The 20,353-nt window shown below is 44.9% G+C and overlaps 1 protein-coding gene across 12 annotated transcripts in view; it reads left to right on the forward strand.

Annotated features, from left to right (window-relative positions):
• chd9 (chromodomain helicase DNA binding protein 9) overlaps positions 1–20,353 on the forward strand; it is a 306,991-nt gene that overhangs the window by 158,043 nt on the left and 128,595 nt on the right. For all 12 annotated transcript variants that reach the window (XM_072518240.1, XM_072518239.1, XM_072518242.1 and 9 more), the window contains 3 exons: positions 3,917–4,031; positions 4,738–4,887; positions 6,977–7,045. In XM_072518240.1, coding sequence (XP_072374341.1) covers positions 3,917–4,031; positions 4,738–4,887; positions 6,977–7,045 — 334 coding nt within the window. The remainder of the gene's footprint in view (positions 1–3,916; positions 4,032–4,737; positions 4,888–6,976; positions 7,046–20,353) is intronic.

Genomic DNA, 20,353 nt, shown 5'->3' on the forward strand with positions numbered 1-20,353 from the left:
TGACAATGATAAATCAAATCAAAGGAGATGGAATATAAAATAAAGATCCTATCCTAATGGGGGCACAGAAGCAGAGGGGCCTGGGATTGTATGTGCACAAATTGTTGAAGATGGAGGGTTAGGTTGTGAAAGTGTTTAATAAAACACGTGGAATCCTAGGTTGTGAAAGTAGGGGCATAAAGGACAAAAGCAAGGATGTTAAACCTGCCTGAAATGCTGGTTCAATCACAACTGAGGTATTGCATTCAGTCTTGGATACCACACTTGAGGAAGGATGTGAAGGCATTAGCAAAGGTGTAGAAAAGATGCATGAGAATGGTTCCATGGGTGAGGAACTGAACGAACTTCAGTTATGTGGATAGGTTGGAGAAGCTGGAGCTGTTCCGCTTGGGGAAGAAAAGATTAAAAGGGGATTTGATGAAGCGTGTTCAAAATCATCAGAAGTTAAGGCAAATTAGGTAAGGAGAAACTGTTCCTGTTGGCAGAAGGATCCAGAACTAGAGAACATTGATTTAAGGTGATAGCAATTGAAGAAACAACGAATGAGAAAAGCATTTTTTTATACCGCATTTGGTTAGGATCTGGAATACCCTGGCTGATGTGTGGTGGAAACAGATTGAAGGGGAGTTTAAAAAAAAAAGGAATTGGATAATTATCTGAAAAGAAAATCAAGGCAACAGGGATGTGGGACGAGGTGAGTTGCTCTTGCAGAGAACCATCACAGACACAAAGGGCCAAATAGTCTCCTTCTGGGCTGTAACTATTCAAGTCGTATTTGATTATTAGTAGGTGCTGATATTTAAATATTTTGGCACGCCTCAAGTGCGTGGTCTCATCAATGCTGAGGAGTATGAAATGGACACGCACAAATGGCCATGATACTGCGTGCTGTTTAGCCCTGGTGAAATATCTCCGTCTTTCTCAGGAACTTTTATGCCGAACTAATGTAATTTTCCAGTTTAGAAATTTATTGTCCGAGTATGAATATGATCCCAATGAGCAAGGTAGCATTAAAAGGTCAAGTACAAAGATATTGTCAAAAAAATTAACAGACAATATTGAATGCCTTTTATGAATCTTTTTTTATGGAGAGTGAATTGCAAGGATGTAAAATAAGATATGACATCTTGAGAATAATTTTGAATATGGACTAATATTCTTGCATTTGAATTATATCCTGTCCTGGTCTTACAGCAGTTATGTCTTCTCACCGAGGGGTGTTCATTCTAAATCCAAAGTAGGTTATTATACAAGCTTCCAGTGAGCTAGTACATATTTGATCAAACCTAAAAAATGTGGTCTGTATTTTGTGGCCAATGACAGAGGAATGGTGCACTCTGTATAATTCGCTGACAGTAGTTCATTGACCTTTCAAGTGACAACATGTTGCCATCAGGTGTCTGGCACTGCTCAGCACCCCCTACAGGGGGATCTGGGGCATGTGTGAATAAGGTAAGCAACAGTGTGACTGCTCAACCAATCCGATTGAAGAATTTTCACAGGCCACTATAGCACCAAGTCTTTTTCAATCATGCAGAAACAGAAGAGATGGGAACAAAGGATGGGATTAGGAGAGATAAAAGGCATAATAAAAAATTTACAATATGTATTTTTATTCTTTTTGTAACTCTAATAAAACATAAATTCTGAAGACATGAGATTCCACAATTGTAAACTTAAATTCAGTTCTCGAGAAATTGTTCGGCACTAAGTGGACTTATAACCTCAGTCGGAATTCACTTACATCTAAATGCACCAGCCCTAACTTTTTCTGCTCTGTTTGGTGGGTAAGTACCCCATCTTCCCACCCTTACATAGATTTCAACACCAAAGCTATCAACGAGGTGCTGTTACAGTACTGCCTGTTTTCTGACTGTTTACTTGCCAGGGAATTTTTAACAAATTTAGAGTACCCAATTCTTTTTTTCCAATTAAGGGGTAATTTAGCGAGGCCAATCCACCTACCCTGCACATCTTTGGGTTTTGGGGGTGAGACCCACGCAGACCCGGGTGAATGTGCAAATTCCACATGGACAGTGACCCGGGGCCCCGATCGAACCCAACTTTCCAGGGAAGTTTGAAATGTATCTAGATTGCTGTTGAAATTGTAAAGTGCTGACCACTTAACTCAAATTCAAAATGAAGTTCCTCGACAATTTTTAAACCCTTGATTTGCACTGCAGCCTGCAGCCAGAGAGAAACAGAAACAGGTTGAGGCCTCCTCCTTCAGGTGGTCTCATGCCATGTGCCTGTGTTAGAATGACTGCAGATTAGTCACACTGCAGAAGTTGCATTGCGACATGCTAACCTACCTGGCCTATTGGTCAGTGTCACGCTGTTAGCCAAGTATCTTTTGAAATAAGCTTGGGTTCTGCAATCAATTTGAATTGATAAGTATGTACAATTATGATTTACTAGGTGGACAGTTTTACTGAGTTTTCATTTGTCTGTGTTTGTGATGTACACATTGTAAATAACACATATTCACTATGTAATTCAATATTGATCAAACCCATTTTTTTTTCCGGTTTGGCCACCGATGATCTTGTGGCACAATCAAAATTCCTGGTATCTGGTTTTATCCCTTTAAAAATTTTAACAAATTTTGACAATTATCTCTAACACTGTATCCAGGAAGCCAAATTCCTGGATTACCAAACAATCTGGCATTTCTTCCAACTACCATAAAATGTTGTGGCATTTCCTGTAATTTGTTCCATTGCACCAAGTTTTTTTGTTGTTGCATTTAGTAGCCAAACCCATCTGGACAGGAGGGTTTTTGGTGGCAATAACTTTGATTTGACAAAAGTGAGATGGAGAGCAAGTGCCACAGTCATCATTGCAGAACATCTTTTAACTGTTCAGAGGAAGACCAGGGATATTGTATTCATCATTATCTCAGAGAAGCAGCTTACTGGGCCACATTCAATCTCTGGTCTGTAGTGAATTATTTGATCTACCAGGTTTAATATAGAAAATTGGCCAATGTTTCCTCTTCTGATCACTATCCTGCAGGTCTCCTGGAATTATGTCTATATGTGTGCATGCCTGTGTGCGTGAATGGGCAAAATATTGGGCTCAGCTGTGATTATCTTTAATTAGCAGCCACCACTCAATGGCCAAGTTCTCTCACACAATGACCACATGGATAAGATGGGAGAGACTGCCATTCAATTTAGGGTGATGAGAGAATGAAAATGGCTGGGGGAAAAAACAAATGCAAGGCATCAGGGGAGAAATTGTTTTTGGCAGTATCCAATGGAAAATCAATTGGGCAAAGTATAAAACTCATTAATGCACTATTACCTGTATAAAACTACCATCCAAATCCTATTAGCTTATCTTAACCACAACATTTGATCAAGCCCAATTACGATGACAGCCAAGAGTGCCATTGTTGTCAATATTCCTACAGGTAGGAAATGATACCAGTGAGCTGTTATATTGGTCCTAAGCAATATTTTAAACTCTTAATGCTGTTCCTGGTGGAAGTAAATTCATGGTGCAAAACTATTTGTGTTAATTGGTAGTATTTGAGACAACAAGAAATGGCTGCTGTGATCATTGGACCAGCATAATGGTACGCTGGTGTGAAATGCTTTGTGGTGTTTAACAATTAAATCTCTGCACCGAACTTGAAGATAGCAGTACAAGGGAACACCTTGCTTGTGTACATTATGACCGAAGTAAGGCAACCCACTCCCTAGCATTGATATTTGTGTTATTAATGCGCACTCAAATTAATTAGTTATTCGGCACATGTTTCGGCACATGCCTCCCCTTCCCCTATTTCTGTTCACGATCAACTATATTATGATTTTATAATTTCAACTTTTGCATTGGCAAGTTAACCCAGTATGAACATCACAGTTACGTGTGGTAGCAGAACCTAATTTATTGCAAATTGTTTCAACAGCAAAATCATAATCACACTGGGGAAAAAAAGGAAGAATGATTCATCAGAAGAGGGGTCGGATACCGAACAGATTTCCACACCATCAATAAAGAAAGAACCCATCTCTGGATGCCAAGTAAGATTTTAGCATCCAATGCTTCAGAGAGCAAATCTGAAATACTTAATAAAATGGACAAGAGGTATGGTGGGTCAGAGAGAGGGGCACGGTTGGCAATAGTCATAATTGGAAAGAGCGGAAGAGGTGGTATGGGTGGGTGATGGAGACGGGTGCGAGTGGAACGTCGACTAGGGTAAGAAGTAGAGAGGAAAAAATGAGGTGGGAAGTGCTCGATGAAAGACAAAGTGAGAAAAGGAAAGTTTAGAGATCAGTTTTGAGGAGAAGAGGGAATATTAAGGATGAGAGAGACCGAGGAAAGGACATGGACTGGAGTAAGATGGGGATGAGTGTGGAGTAAGTAAAGGAGGCAAAGTACCGACAAAGGGAAGGAGGAAACTTCAGCAAAGGCTGGGGAAGTGTTAGAAATATAGTAAAATACAACATTTACCAATATTTCTTCTGTTTGCATGATGCTTGCTGCTTGTATTCTGACTGATTAATCCTTGATTCCCCCCAATAAAAGTAAAATTGCCATGATCTGATGAGATTTCCTCTCTAAATTGCAAATGTGTCATGTATTAAATATTGTCTGCTAATGTTTGATTTCCACATTGTTGGTCAGGTTCTTTAGGTCAACTGAATTACATAGTGCAGATTTGTCTTTGTTTATGCTGTGGATAAATACAAGACACTGGTGATTTTAAGATTGTAATTAATATTGCAGAAGAGGCGATCGAACAGACAAGTAAAAAGAAAGAAATATAACGAAGACACGGGGATGAAGATTTCAGATGATGATGGTGGGTTAACTGCTAAAGGGAAATCCAGGGCTGGTGCTGTTCTACCTGCTGAGCAACCTGTGCAGTTATTTGTGGTGAGACTGCATTTTTGTCAATTATAACAATGTCTAATGACCGAGATTTTTGTAGACATCACTACTGTAAGTTAGATAAATGTTGCCAGCTGTTATAATTCAATTGATGTTCAGTGTTGAATGTTTTATTAAAACATGCATTAATTATTGTAGGTTGACTATTATCCTGAATATTCAAAACGGGTCGATTGAATATCTCGCGCCCTTTGCAATGTAATGGCTTCCCTTGTGGCATTATTTTTTTCATTCTCCTTGTTATTGTTACATATTCAGTAAAAATCCAATTTTTGTTTTTTTTAAAAACGTATTTTATTGCAAACATGTATGAAAACCGGTTACAGCAAGTAAACACCCCGGGAAACATACTTCCTAACAATCAACTATACAGTCTGTACAGATTTTTCCCCATTTTCACCCCCCACCCCCCTGCGACGGATAGCTCTTCAAGCATGGTCACAATCATCCCCCACCTTTTCGCAAACTCTCCTGCTGAGCCCTTAACTCATACTTTATCTTCTCTAACCGCAGGAAGTCATACAGGTCACTCAACCGTGACGCTACCCATGGTGGCGATGCCGACCACCACTCCAGCAAAATTTGCCGCCCTGTAATAAGAGGCGAAGGCCACGACATCGGCCTTCCTCCCCTCCATGAGCTCCAGCTTCTCTGAAACCCCAAATATTGCCACCAAAGGGTCCGGGTCCACTCCCTCCTCCACTATCCTGGCTAAGACAGCGAACACGCCCGTCCAGAATCTTCCCAATTTTTCGCAGCCACAAAACATGTGCGCGTGATTCACTGGCCCCCGCCCACACCTCTCACACTCATCCACTACCCCCTGAAAGAACCCACTCATTCTCGCCCGAGTCATATGCACCCTGTGCACCACCTTAAACTGTATCAGGCACATCCTTGCACATGAGGAAGTCCCGTTTACCCTTCACAGTGCCTCACTCCATACTGCCCAATTGATCTCCATTCCCAACTCCACTTCCCATTTCTCCTTGATCTTCACCACCCACTCACCTCCCTGCTCCCCAAGTCACTTACCAATTTTCGTTTTAATATCAACTCCACTTTGATTCCAAACTTTCCCTTCCGTGTATTCTTCAAGTGCAGGTTTTCAGATTAATTAATGCAATCAAATATCTACAATATTTCAACAGCAGTCATGCAAACATATTTATTAGCCATGTGTACTGATGTAATTTTCTTAAATTTGTCCCCAGCAAACATGTATGTTGGAGTGAAATCTTGGTCATCTTTTTGCTTTTGGTCTGAATGGAAATATCTTAATGGTAGTGTGATAGTATAATTGTAACAATTTCAGAATACTGGTGAGTCAGAACAGTGAAACAATGGAATCTGAAATGGGTGGTACAGTTTTTGAACCCAGAATTAGATGGCCTGATATTCACATTAATGGGCCAGGACTTTCAATCTCTTGGGGATGAGAAATTAGCCTGCGCCAACTATACCCTCACTCCTGGCCGGGCCCTTCCTACACCTGACCCATGCTACCCACTTACCTTCTGCCTGGCTGCTCAAAGTGGCTGGACTTTTAAATGTAACTGCATTACAACAGCTGTCCAGCTCTGGAAGCGATGATGTGGAGATGCCGACATTGGTCTGGGGTGGGCACAGTAAGAAGTCTTACAACACCAGGTTAAAGTCCAACAGGTTTGCTTCGAATCACTAGCCTTTGGAGCTCACCTGATGAAGGAGCTGCGCTCCGAAAGCTAGTGATTCGAAACAAACTTGTTGGACTTTAACCTGGTGTTGTAAGACTTCTTACTGCTCTGGAAGGACTCCGGAGCTGCTGCAGTACTTTATTGTTTCCTGAGCTGAGTTGAAGAGTCGGTCAAGAAATGTGCAGCTCCCCTGTAATGCAAGTAAAAAAGAAGAGGAGTGGCAATCCAACTTTGATTGCCATTCCTTGGAAGTTCTGGCCTGCCGTTTTTGTAACGGTGTTGTGGTCTTGTCTTTAAGTTGGTGCATTATTTCTCAAGCCATTTAATTATTGATGACAATTTGAAGTGAAATGTCTGGATTTTAAGATATTGTTTTGAAATTGGCACCTCTTCCATAGGAAAACCCTAGTGAAGAAGATGCTGCAATTGTGGACAAAGTCATGGCTTCAAGATTAGTAAAGAAAGAGGTGAGAAGTTTTTCAACAAGGGAATAAATAACTCATGTTCATTTACTTAGTCTATTTTGCAAAAAAGTGTTTCTTTTCCTGAACTGCAATAATCACAAAATCTTTATATTTGCTGTGGAAGTTGGAACTCATTTTGTTAACCCCTAACTAGTTATTTGCATTCCGTGATGGGCATCAGCCAGAGTTGGTATTTGTTATTGACATGATCCCGATCCTAATTCCTGAGTTTCCCCCTACCCCAGTCAATTTGGAGATCCAAAATTTGGCTAATCAGCTGTTCAAAGTATTATGAGCGCAAGAAAGTGAATTTCTGCTTGATCTACAAGAAAGTGAATTTCTGCTTGATCTACAAGAAAGTGAATTTCTGCTTGATCTAAAGTCCTCTGTCTCCTCCATGCAACTGAATAAAATTACTGTACACAGATCGTAAACTAAAGCCTCAGCAACTTGTTCTGTTGGCACCTATGCACAAAATTGATGGGTTGGTAGTGACAGCAGAGTCGTCAAAATACTTTCACAGAAATTATTCATAATGTTTGAAGCTTTTAAGTGTGGTACTTTATAAAATATTTATGACTAATTAATCTCCTGCAGTGTTGCTTCCACAAAATCCTTGAACCCGATGTTGAAATGTTAAACAGAACATTAAAAGTAATCTATATTAACTCCAAATAATTCCTACTTTAGCTGTTCTCCCGATCAGTTTTTGTTTTTAAATTTCCTTCTTAAATTTCCTTCTTAAATATTTGGCTTGCAATCCTCAATTTGTTATTAAAGGAGAGAAGGTTATGGAACAAACTGATTTATCCAGAGGATGCTGAAGGGGGTGGTGAAAGGATCAACATCTGCAGGGAAGAAGAAGCTACATGGTACTTGAAGGGTTGTTCTGGGATCATTGTTTTAATGTTTATTAATGATTATGAAGGGAGGGACCTTACCGAAGCTCTTCGGGTTTGCAGGTGAAGAGCCAGAGGGGGAAAAAAAAGATGAATTTCAGAGGGTGCTGTGTATGCTGATTAAAATGCTCAGTGTTAAGTCTAATAACTTTGTGTTGAGGAAGAATGAGTCTGAAGTTAGCCTTAAGACTGGTTTATTTCCAAGATAGTAATGTTGTCACTCTACCAATCCTCCCAGACGCTGAGTGAACTGGTTTGGGGTTTATATATTCTTGTTAAATATATATATATATATATATTTTTTAAATTTAGAGTACCCAATTAATTTTTTCCAATTAGGGGGCAATTTAGGATGGCCAATTCACCTACCCTGCACATCTTTGGGTTGTGGGGGCGAAACCCACGCAAACACGGGGAGAATGTGAAGACTCTACACGGACAGTGACCCAGAGCCGGGATCGAACCTGGGACCTCGGCGCCGTGAGGCAGCAGGGCTAACCCACTGCGCCACCGTGCTATATATATCCAGTTGGGTACAGCTGTGCTTAATTACCAACTTAAAACTTTGTATCCTATTGCAGCATAATTTCAACATTAAGTCAGCATGGATTTAGTAAGGGGAGGTCGTGCCTGACAAACCTGTTAGAGTTCTTTGAAGAGATAACAAATAGGTTAGACCAAGGAGAGCCAATGGATGTTATCTATCTTGACTTCCAAAAGGCCTTTGATAAGGTGCCTCACGGGAGACTGCTGAGTAAAATAAGGGCCCATGGTATTCGAGGCAAGGTACTAACATGGATTGACGATTGGCTGTCAGGCAGAAGGCAGAGAGTTGGGATAAAAGGTTCTTTTTCGGAATGGCAACCGGTGACGAGTGGTGACCCGCAGGGTTCAGTGTTGGGGCCACAGCTGTTCTCTTTATATATTAACGATCTAGATGACGGGACTGGGGGCATTCTGGCTAAGTTTGCCGATGATACAAAGATAGGTGGAGGGGCAGGTAGTATGGAGGAGGTGGGGAGGCTGCAGAAAGATTTAGACAGTTTAGGAGAGTGGTCCAAGAAATGGCTGATGAAATTCAACGTGGGCAAGTGCGAGGTCTTGCACTTTGGAAAAAAGAATAGAGGCGTGGACTATTTTCTAAACGGTGACAAAATTCATGATGCTGAAGTGCAAAGGGACTTGGGAGTCCTAGTCCAGGATTCTCTAAAGGTAAACTTGCAGGTTGAGTCCGTAATTAAGAAAGCAAATGCAATGTTGTCATTCATCTCAAGAGGCTTGGAATATAAAAGCAGGGATGTACTTCTGAAGCTTTATAAAGCATTAGTTAGGCCCCATTTAGAATACTGTGAGCAATCTTGGGCCCCACACCTCAGGAAGGACATACTGGCACTGGAGCGGGTCCAGCGGAGATTCACACGGATGATCCCAGGAATGGTAGGCCTAACATACGATGAACGTCTGAGGATCCTGGGATTATATTCATTGGAGTTTAGGAGGTTGAGGGGAGATCTAATAGAAACTTACAAGATAATGAATGGCTTAGATAGGGTGGATGTAGGGAAGTTGTTTCCATTAGCAGGGGAGACTAGGACCCGGGGGCACAGCCTTAGAATAAAAGGGAGTCACTTTAGAACAGAGATGAGGAGAAATTTCTTCAGCCAGAGAGTGGTGGGTCTGTGGAATTCATTGCCACAGAGGGCGGTGGAGGCCGGGACGTTGAGTGTCTTTAAGACAGAAGTTGATAAATTCTTGATTTCTCAAGGAATTAAGGGCTATGGAGAGAGAGCGGGTAAATGGAGTTGAAATCAGCCATGATTGAATGGTGGAGTGGACTCGATGGGCCGAATGGCCTTACTGCCACTCCTATGTCTTATGGTCTTATTAACAATCAGTACGAGTGGAGGATGTTACAGGTTTCAGAGGGTGGTGGCTACGTTGAGATGGGGATAAAGGATGTATTACGGACCAGGGTGTAGAGAACCCCAACGTGTACCATGGAGTTCACCTGACCCACAACTTTTAATAGATTTGTTTATGGGGAGCACAAGGACCCACTCTACAGGTGTGATGCAACAGAGATCTGAAGTATTTTTAAAACAAAAGAATGTTTATTCTATGAATCCAGTTAACATTTTATAAACACACAGTAAACATCTTAGCAACTATCAACTCAAATATTCCCCCAAAGAATACAGTACTCTATAAGTAACCCTTAATCTTTCCTAGCAACATCCATAAGACAAATACCCTCTTTAACATAGACAGCTGGTTTAAATTCTCTACTGAGAGCAGTTATCACTTTTAAATTGGCAAGTAATCTGAAGACATTCTTTTCATGCAGGGAGAGATCAAAATTACACCTTGTTTGGCTGGGTGCAGCTCCAACTCTGATACCGAAACTAAACACACGCTGCCAGCTCAAAAGCGAAAGTAAAAGCAGACAGACAGCCCAGCCCACCCACACTGACATCACTGCAGCTATTTGCAAAACACCCATTTCTTCAAAGTACATCCACTACAGCTATTTGATAAACACCCATTTCATAAAGGTACTCTCACATGGCAGATGTGAAGAATAAACTTAAGTCTTCAACCAGCTCGATTATTGGAAATTATCTTTTCTGTTTCAGTACTGTTCTATTATCCCTGAAAGCATAGACGAGGTATGCTCTTCTATGGAAGGCTTCCAAGAAGGGTTTTTAAAAATTTGTTCATGGGTATGGTTGCCGCAGGCATTCATTGTCCATCCCAATTGCCTTTGAGGGGGCAGTTAAGAATCAACCACATTGGGACTTCCGGGTGCGGCGATGACCAGCTAAGTCGCACGTTTCGGCAGCTCCCGTTGGAAAGGACTTTTGGGCTCTTAATAGGAGCCCCAACAGCAATTTTAACGGCTAAAAACACTGTGCGATAAACCAGAAGGGAGTCCCCCCTGGACACGGATGGAAAAAGGAGAGGAAAGTGGCCGGATTGCGATGGATCCTCTAGAGCAGCGGCCAGGAAGGCAGGCACAAAGCAAGATGGCGTCGGAAGGAGGCAGTTTAATATGGGGCCCTGACCAACAAGAGTTCCTGCGGCGTTGCGTGGAAGAACTTAAAAAGGAGATGAAGAAGGAGCTGTTGGCCCCGATATTACAGGCGATTGAAGGGCTAAAGGAGGAGCAAAAGACCCAGGAGCAGGAGCTTCGGGTCGTGAAGGCAAAGGCTGCTGAGAATGAGGACGACATACAGGGCCTGGTGGTGAAGACAGAGATGCACGAGGCACAACACAAAAGGTGTGTGGAAAGGCTGGAGGTGCTGGAGAATAATGCGAGGAGGAAGAATTTAAGGATTCTTGGTCTTCCCGAAGGTGCAGAAGGGGCGGACGTCGGGGCATATGTGAGCACGATGCTGCACTCGTTAATGGGATCGGAGGCCCCGACGGGCCCGTTGGAGGTGGAGGGAGCCTATCGAGTTATGGTGCGAAGACCGAGGGCTGGAGAAATTCCTCGAGCCACAGTGGTGAGATTTCACCGATATAAGGACAGAGAGATGGTCCTCAGATGGGCAAAGAAAACTCGGAGCAGTAGGTGGGAGAACACGGTGATCCGCGTATATCAAGATTGGAGTGCGGAGGTGGCGAGAAGGAGGGCAAGCTTTAATCGGGCCAAGGCGGTGCTGCACAAAAGGAAGGTTAAATTTGGAAGGCTGCAGCCGGCAAGACTGTGGGTCACACACCAAGGGAAACACCACTACTTTGAAACGGCAGAAGAGGCGTGGACATTTATTGTCGAGGAGAAACTGGAATAAACGGGCTAGAAAAAGAACGTTTGGGACAAAGTGGTGGGGTGAATATGTGGGGTGAAGAGGGGGAAAAGGGGGAAGAGATGATTTCCCAAGTTGTCAATCCTGCGACCCTGTAACTTTTCTCTCTTCCCCATGTCAGGGGGAGGGAGGATGAGGAGCTGGGGGCGCCGGCCATTGGGGGCGGGGCCAAATGGGAAGCGCGGGCTTTTTTCCCGCGCTATGGTAATCATGGCGGAAACAGGGAAGCTGGTGTGGGGTGGGGTGGTCGGGGCGGGAGGGCGCCGTTGGGGGGAGATACGGCTACGTGGGAACCGGGTGAGGAGCTGGATTGAAAAAGGAGATGGCTCGTCGACAAGGGGGGGGGGGGGGGGTAAAGAGCCCCCCAACCCGGCTGATCACGTGGAATGTGAGAGGGCTGAACGGGCCGATAAAGAGGGCACGGGTACTCGCACACCTAAAGAAACTTAAGGCAGATGTGGTTATGCTGCAGGAGACTCATCTGAAACTGATAGACCAGGTCAGACTACGCAAAGGATGGGTGGGGCAGGTGTTTCATTCGGGGCTAGACGCAAAAAAACAGGGGGGTGGCTATACTAGTGGGGAAGCGGGTAATGTTTGAGGCAAAGACCATAGTGGCGGATAGTGGGGGCAGATACGTGATGGTGAGTGGCAAATTGCAAGGGGAGGCGGTGGTCTTAGTGAACGTATATGCCCCGAACTGGGATGATGCCAACTTTATGAGGCGTATGTTAGGACGTATCCCGGACCTAGAGGTGGGGAAGTTGGTAATGGGTGGAGAGTTTAATACGGTGCTGGACCCAGGGCTGGACAGATCGAGGTCCAGGACCGGAAGGAGGCCGGCTGCAGCTAGGGTGCTTAAGGACTTTATGGAGCAGATGGGAGGAGTAGACCCCTGGAGATTTAGTAGACCCTGGAGTAAGGAGTTTTGGTTTTTCTCCTACGTCCACAAAGTTTATTCACGAATAGACTTTTTTGTTTTGGGAAGGGCACTGATCCCGAAGGTGACGGGGACGGAGTACACGACTATAGCTATTTCGGATCACGCTCCACATTGGGTGGACCTGGAGATAGGGGAGGAAAAAGAACAGCGTCCACCCTGGAGAATGGACATGGGATTATTGGCAGATGAGGGGGTGTGTTTAAGGGTGAGGGGGTGTATTGAAAGGTACTTGGAACTCAATGATAATGGGGAGGTTCAGGTGGGAGTGGTCTGGGAGGCGCTGAAGGCAGTGGTTAGAGGGGAGCTGATATCTATTAGGGCACATAAAGGAAAGCAGGAAGGTAGGGAAAGGGAGCGGTTGTTGAAAGAACTTCTGAGGGTGGACAGACAATATGCGGAGGCACCGGAGGAGGGACTGTACAGGGAAAGGCAAAAGCTACATGTAGAATTTGACTTGTTGACTACGGGTAACGCAGAGGCACAATGGAGGAAGGCACAGGGTGTACAGTACGAATATGGGGAGAAGGCGAGCAAGTTGCTGGCCCACCAACTGAGGAAGAGGGGAGCAACGAGGGAGATAGGGTGGGTGAGAGATGAGGAGGGAGAGATGGAGCGGTGAGCGGAGAGAGTGAATGGAGTGTTCAAGGCATTTTATGAAAGATTATATGAAGCTCAGCCCCCGGATGGGAAGGAGAGAATGATGTGCTTTCTGGATCAATTGGAATTTCCTAAGGTGGAGGAGCAGGAGAGGGCGGGACTGGGAGCACAGATTGAGACGGAGGAAGTAGTGAAAGGGATTGGGAGCATGCAGGCGGGGAAGGCCCCGGGACCAGACGGATTCCCAGTTGAATTCTATAGGAAATATATGGACTTGCTGGCCCCGCTACTGATGAGAACCTTTAATGAGGCGAGGGAAAGGGGGCAGCTGCCCCCGACTATGTCAGAGGCAACGATATCGCTCCTCCTAAAGAAGGAAAAAGACCCGCTGCAATGCGGGTTCGTATAGGCCTATTTCCCTCCTGAATGTGGACGCTAAGATTCTGGCCAAGGTAATGGCAATGAGGATAGAGGATTGTGTGGTTCATGAGGACCAATCTGGGTTTGTGAAGGGGAGACAGCTGAATACAAATATACGGAGGCTGCTAGGGGTAATGATGATGCCCCCACCAGAGGGGGAAGCGGAGATAGTGGTGGCGATGGATGCCGAGAAAGCATTTGATAGAGTGGAGTGGGATTATTTGTGGGAGGTGTTGAGGAGATTTGGCTTCGGGGACGGGTATATCAGGTGGGTACAGTTGCTGTATAGGGCCCCGATGGCGAGTGTGGTCACGAATGGACGGGGGTCTGACTATTTTCGGCTCCATAGAGGGACGAGGCAGGGATGTCCTCTGTCCCCGTTATTGTTTGCACTGGCGATTGAGCCCCTGGCCATGGCACTGAGGGGTTCCAGGAAGTGGAGGGGAGTACTTAGGGGGGGAGAAGAACACCGGGTATCTCTGTATGCGGATGATTTGTTGTTATATGTGGCGGACCCGGCGGAGGGGATGCCAGAGATAATGCGGATACTTGGGGAGTTTGGGGATTTTTCAGGGTATAAACTGAACATGGGGAAAAGTGAGCTATTTGTGGTGCATCCGGGGGAGCAGAGCAGAGAGATAGAGGATTTGCCGTTGAGGAAGGTAACCAGAGACTTCTGGTACCTGGGGATCCAGATAGCCAAGATTTGGGGTACATTACATAGGCTTAATTTAACACGGTTGGTGGAACAGATGGAGGAGGATTTCAAGAGATGGGACATGGTGTTCCTGTCATTGGCAGGTAGGGTGCAGGCGGTTAAAATGTTGGTTCTCCCGAGATTCCTTTTTGTGTTCCAGTGCCTCCCGGTGGTGATCACGAAGGCTTTTTTCAAAAGAATTGAGAAGAGCATTGAGTTTTGTGTGGGCTGGGAAGACCCCGAGAGTGAGGCGAGGATTCTTGCAGCGTAGTAGGGACAGGGGGGGGCTGGCACTACCGAGCCTCAGCGAGTACTACTGGGCCGCCAATGTTTCAATGGTGTGTAAGTGGATGGGAGAAGGGGAGGGAGCGGCGTGGAAGAGATTGGAGAGGGCGTCCTGCAGGGGGACTAGCCTACAAGCTATGGTGACGGCACCATTGCCGTTCTCACCGAAGAAATACACCACAAGCCCGGTGGTGGTGGCTACATTGAAAATTTGGGGGCAGTGGAGACGGCATAGGGGAGGGATGGGAGCTTCGGTGTGGTCCCCGATAAGAAACAATCATAGGTTTGTTCCGGGGAGAATGGATGGGGGATTTGGAGCATGGCAAAGAGCTGGGGTAGTACAATTAAGAGATATATTTGTAGATGGGACGTTTGCGAGTCTGGGAGCGCTGACGGAGAAATATGGGCTGCCCCAAGGGAATGCATTTCGGTATATGCAATTGAGGGCTTTTGCGAGGCAACAGGTGAGGGAATTCCCGCAGCTCCCGACGCAGGAAGTGCAGGATAGAGTGATCTCAGAGACATGGGTGGGGGACGGTAAGGTGGCGGATATATACAGGGAGATGAGGGGCGAGGGGGAGATCATGGTAGATGAGCTGAAAGGGAAATGGGAAGAAGAACTGGGGGAGGAGATTGAGGAGGGGCTGTGGGCTGATGCCCTACGTAGGGTAAACTCATCGTCCTCGTGTGCCAGGCTAAGCCTGGTACAATTTAAGGTGCTACACAGGGTGCATATGACTGGAGCACGGCTTAGTAAATTTTTTGGGGTAGAGGATAGGTGTGCGAGATGCTCGAGAGGCCCAGCGAATCACACCCACATGTTCTGGTCATGCCCGGCACTACAGGGGTTCTGGGTGGGGGTGACAAATGTGCTTTCGCAGGTGGTGGGGGTCCGGGTCGAACCAAGCTGGGGGTTGGCTATATTTGGGGTTGCAGAAGAGCCGGGAGTGCAGGAGGCGAGAGAGGCTGACGTGTTGGCCTTTGCGTCCCTCGTAGCCCGGCGCAGGATATTGTTAATGTGGAAGGAAGCCAAACCCCTGGGGGTGGAGACCTGGATAAACGATATGGCAGGGTTCATAAGGTTGGAACGGATTAAGTTCGTGTTAAGGGGTTCGGCTCAGGGGTTCACCAGGCGGTGGCAACCGTTCGTCGACTACCTCACAGAAAGATAGAGGGAATGGAAAAGAAATAGACAACAGCAGCAACCCGGGGGGGGGGGGGGGGGGGGAGGAGGAGGAAAGGGCGGGGGGGGAGGAGGAGGAAAGGGCGGGGGGGGAGGAGGAGGAAAGGGCGGGGGGGGGGAGGAGGAGGAAAGGGCGGGGGGGGGGAGGAGGAGGAAAGGGCGGGGGGGGGGAGGAGGAGGAAAGGGCGGGGGGGGAGGAGGAGGAAAGGGCGGGGGGGGGGGGGAGGAGGAAAGGGCGGGGGGGGGGAGGAGGAGGAAAGGGCGGGGGGGGAGGAGGAGGAAAGGGCGGGGGGGGGGGAGGAGGAAAGGGCGGGGGGGGGAGGAGGAAAGGGCGGGGGGGGGGGAGGAGGAAATGGCGGGGGGGGGAGGAGGAAAGGGCGGGGGGGGGAGGAGGAAAGGGCGGGGGGGGGAGGAGGAAAGGGCGGGGGGGGGGAGGAGGAAAGGGCGGGGGGGGGGAGGAGGAAAGGGCGGGGGGGGGGAGGAGGAAAGGGCGGGGGGGGGGGAGGAGGAAAGGGCGGGGGGGGGGGAGGAGGAAAGGGCGGGGGGGGAGGAGGAAAGGGCGGGGGGGGGAGGAGGAAAGGGCGGGGGGGGGAGGAGGAAAGGGCGGGGGGGGGGAGGAGGAAAGGGCGGGGGGGGGAGGAGGAAAGGGCGGGGGGGGGGAGGAGGAAAGGGCGGGGGGGGAGGAATCGGATGGACTCTCAGGGATGGTATTGTATATGTATAGGTATTTGGTATATGTAATTGTATATTGGATTGTTGGATTGTATTTTTGGAGAGTATTTATTTTGGACAAGGCAGTTGCCATGTAGTTTTGTTTTTGTTTTTGTTTATATATTATTTATTTATTTGTTTAAAACTGGCCACGGTTATTTATATTGCTTTATTGTTGTGTAAAAGAAACACTACGTATTGTTATGTTTGGCCAGAAAGCTTGAATAAAATATATTTTTTTTAAAAAAGAATCAACCACATTGCTGTGGGTCTGGAGTCACATGTCGGCCACACCAGGTATGGACTCCAGATTTCCTTCCCTAAAGGATATTAATGAACCCGATGAGTTTTTACGACAATCGACAACAGTCATCATTAGACTTTTAATTCCAGATTTATTTTTTTATTGAATTCAAATTTCACTATCTGCAGTGGCGGGATTTGAACCTGGGTCCCCAGAGCATTACTCTGGGTCTCTGGTTTACTATGCCAGTGACAGAACCACTACGCCACCACTTCCCCTTCTTTTTCTGTGATGTGTCAAAAAGGAGCTTGGTTTGAGGACAACTGGGTGAAGAACATTTTGTTTTCTAAAATTGATCACAGCTCTTTTTTCCTTCCCTTGAAAATAACATTAATGGTGATTTTGGTGGGTTGTATGTGAGTTGACATGGACTAACTGAAATGAGTATCATTGAAACAAATGTTTTTTCTCATACTTGGGGATTATTTGTTCTTTTGCAATCACTTTCTTGACTTTGCAATTTTGTGCAAGTTAACATTTTTAAACCTGTTTTTAAAATGTTTCATATTAGCTCACCCATGTGCATGTTTCCAAATTTTCTATTTACATTTTAATCTCATAAATTATGATTAAATCAGTATTTTTGATTAAAGCACTTTAAAATGAAAGATCGGAAAGGAGCTCGTCATGTGAGAGTACCTTTAAGACATGGATGTTTAAGCAATGTACCTTTAAGAAAACTGATGTCAGAGAGTGTGTGGAGCTGGGCTTTAGATCAGCCATTTTGCAGTTTAGTTTTGCAGTTTGGAAAAGAGCTTGTGTGTGTCTGGGTGTTTCCAGAGAGCTGCAGTTTTAAAAAGCAGCTTGTGTGTGTCTGTGTTTCCAGAGAGCTGCAGTTTTGGGGGGAAAAGAGCTTGGGGAGTGTCTGTGTTTGCAGTGAGCTGGATCTCTCCCATGAAAGACTATCTCTGGATCATTTGGGTGATTTAAACTCATAATAGTAAAGCCTTTACCTGATGTGATTCTGTTTAAAGGTGTTAAGTCTCTTGGAAGTTTGGAGGAACATTTTAGGGAATTATTTACTGTTGCAATATTTTCTGAGTTATCTTTGAAGTAAGGGGTGTTAAGAGATCCAATGTTTTTTTACAGATGTTTTGTGTTTAAAAACCCACGTGTCCATAATTGTAATCCCACACCTAGGGAACAAGCTGTGTGCTAGGAAAAGCAATAAATCCATTAAAGGGAGAGGTTGGTTGAACTCCATGTTACATTTTGGGGTTCTGAAAACACCTCACCCATAACAAGCTAATAGCAATGGTTGAGTTTGGGAAGTGGAGAGGAAGGAGTGGGTGATGATGTACTGAACCTTGTGTTGGCAGTTGTTAGAAGGCTTAAATTGGATGGAGGAGGGTTGTGGAGTCAGTGATTACAGACAGGTATAAACCTTTGCAAGTGGTTTGTATAACCAATGTGGTTAAGAGGCTCTCAGGCTTATGTCAGAGTGAAACAGCAAGCACATTTTTTTTCAACACAGCAGGCAGGACTTGAGGGTAACATTATGGGATTAGTACTGCATGACTGATCGCTCAACCTATCATCACAGCAAGTTGCCTGTCAGTTCACAGTTTGAGTGACAGATCCAAGTATTTTTTTTGAAGTGGGACTCTTATGAGATGTTAAAGGAAGCTAATTGTAGTGAGTGAACTTTTTATCAATTAGAGTTTTTTTTAAATAGAGAATTCATTAATAGACATTTAAGAACTTCATTTAATCTCAGCATGGGTCCTGAAGTCTGTCCATGGTAGATACTGGGGAAGGTAGCAGAGAGGGTATAAGGGCAAAGGGTGGGGAGATGGCAAGGGTTGGCACTCAGTTGGCATAAGGCTATAAAGGACCAAGGGAGGGTGGATAGAGGGATATAGGTTAGAATGGGTGGGTAGGAGTGATCATGGGTTGGTAGAGGGACATGAGATGGCCTGGACTGGCATTGATGGGGTTGGGCAGTTTATGGGAGTAGATGGGTGTAGGGGGGTGGGGGGGGGGGGTGAATGCTGCAGAGCTGTTTTTTGTTTCACTCTGTTTTGTGCAGCTGGGATAAAGTTCTTGAGCACCAGTGTCTTCTGCCCAGCCTGCCTCTGCACCTGGCTGCCTCTGAACTCTTTCTGGGGATGCGAGGCAGGACTACCATAAAACCTCCCTTATCCACCTCAGGATGCAAATCCAATCTTTGGGGTGCTCTTTCAGGAGTTGGGTTTGCAAAGTCTTGAATTGTCCCAACCCTGTACACCTGACTTATGAGCAAAAATTCAGACGCAATTGTTTGTTACGTATACTTACTGTTTTTTTGAATACATACTTCTGGTTATAAAAAAAGTTTGCTCTTGCAAAATTTGAGATAGGTGTGATTACAAAATTAACTCAGTTTAAGGCCTATACATTTCACTGAACCTAGTGTATTTTTCCATAGATCCGAGTATAAAACTGTTTCAGTTTGTTAACTTTCAACTTTGTTTAAGCTGCTTTGTCAGTTGATAAAGGAATTTAGATTCAGTTAATTGATGTGTCTAACATCTGCTGTGTGATTCATGCTGAGTGTCATAATGTGATTGATAGGAACTGCCAGTGGCAGAACATCTTCCAATTGTGTAAAGTTGGTGCTCGCAGAAGAGCTTGGCAGTGTGAGAATGGATAGTATTGTTAATATTTTGCTCTGTAAAGAAGGTTGTTTGTAAATGATTTAATTAAGCTGGAGAAAGGTCAATAGAGACAACTTGTCTGGGAGAGTTGAGGGATAAAATGAGTAAAGGTGTTAAATGCATGCAAGAAGTCATGGTGAAGTAAATTAAATAAGTTCGAAATATATGTTCGGAAATGGATAGCGCCATGGTTTTTCGGCTGTTAAAGGGGAGTAAGGGACTTTTATAATTACAAAGGGGAGGTAATAGGAAAACATGAATAATTTTAATACTTTGGAGAAGTTAAGTTCAAAGAGGCACTGAGGACAATGGAATTGAAGATGGAAGGAGAAAAGGATATTTAAGGCAATATATTGAGCTGAGTTGTATTAAGATTACATTCTGGAACTAGCTTTGTGCTGAGAGAAGGGGAGAAATCTGAAGCAGTCACCCAGAAACCAAAAATGTTTTCTTTCAGAAAGCAGTCTTGTTTTGGAAGCTTCTTTTTATGCATACTCAAGTGACGGCAGTTTTGCATTGAATAATATTACTAGATTTTTTTTAGTTGGAAGTCTGTAAGGGAGTGTGATCAAGAAGATGATTACTTGTGTGTTCTGATCAAGTGTGTTCTTTTCTGGTTGGGGGGGGGGGTTGTAAGACTTTTTAACTATGTAACTTTAATCTTGTGTGCTTAATTTTTCTTTTCTTCTTGTTAACAAATCTTTTAATTTTCTAAAATCCCATATGTGTGACTGGTATTCTACCCTTCTGGGATCATTAGTTTTTCCTCATTTTCAGAATACAAAAAAGGTTATGACCAGTAAGAATGTTTCCCCCTGGGATTTGGCTTG

This window comes from Scyliorhinus torazame, chromosome 10 (genome assembly GCF_047496885.1).
Source record: "Scyliorhinus torazame isolate Kashiwa2021f chromosome 10, sScyTor2.1, whole genome shotgun sequence".
NCBI classification, from domain to species: Eukaryota; Metazoa; Chordata; class Chondrichthyes; order Carcharhiniformes; family Scyliorhinidae; genus Scyliorhinus; species Scyliorhinus torazame.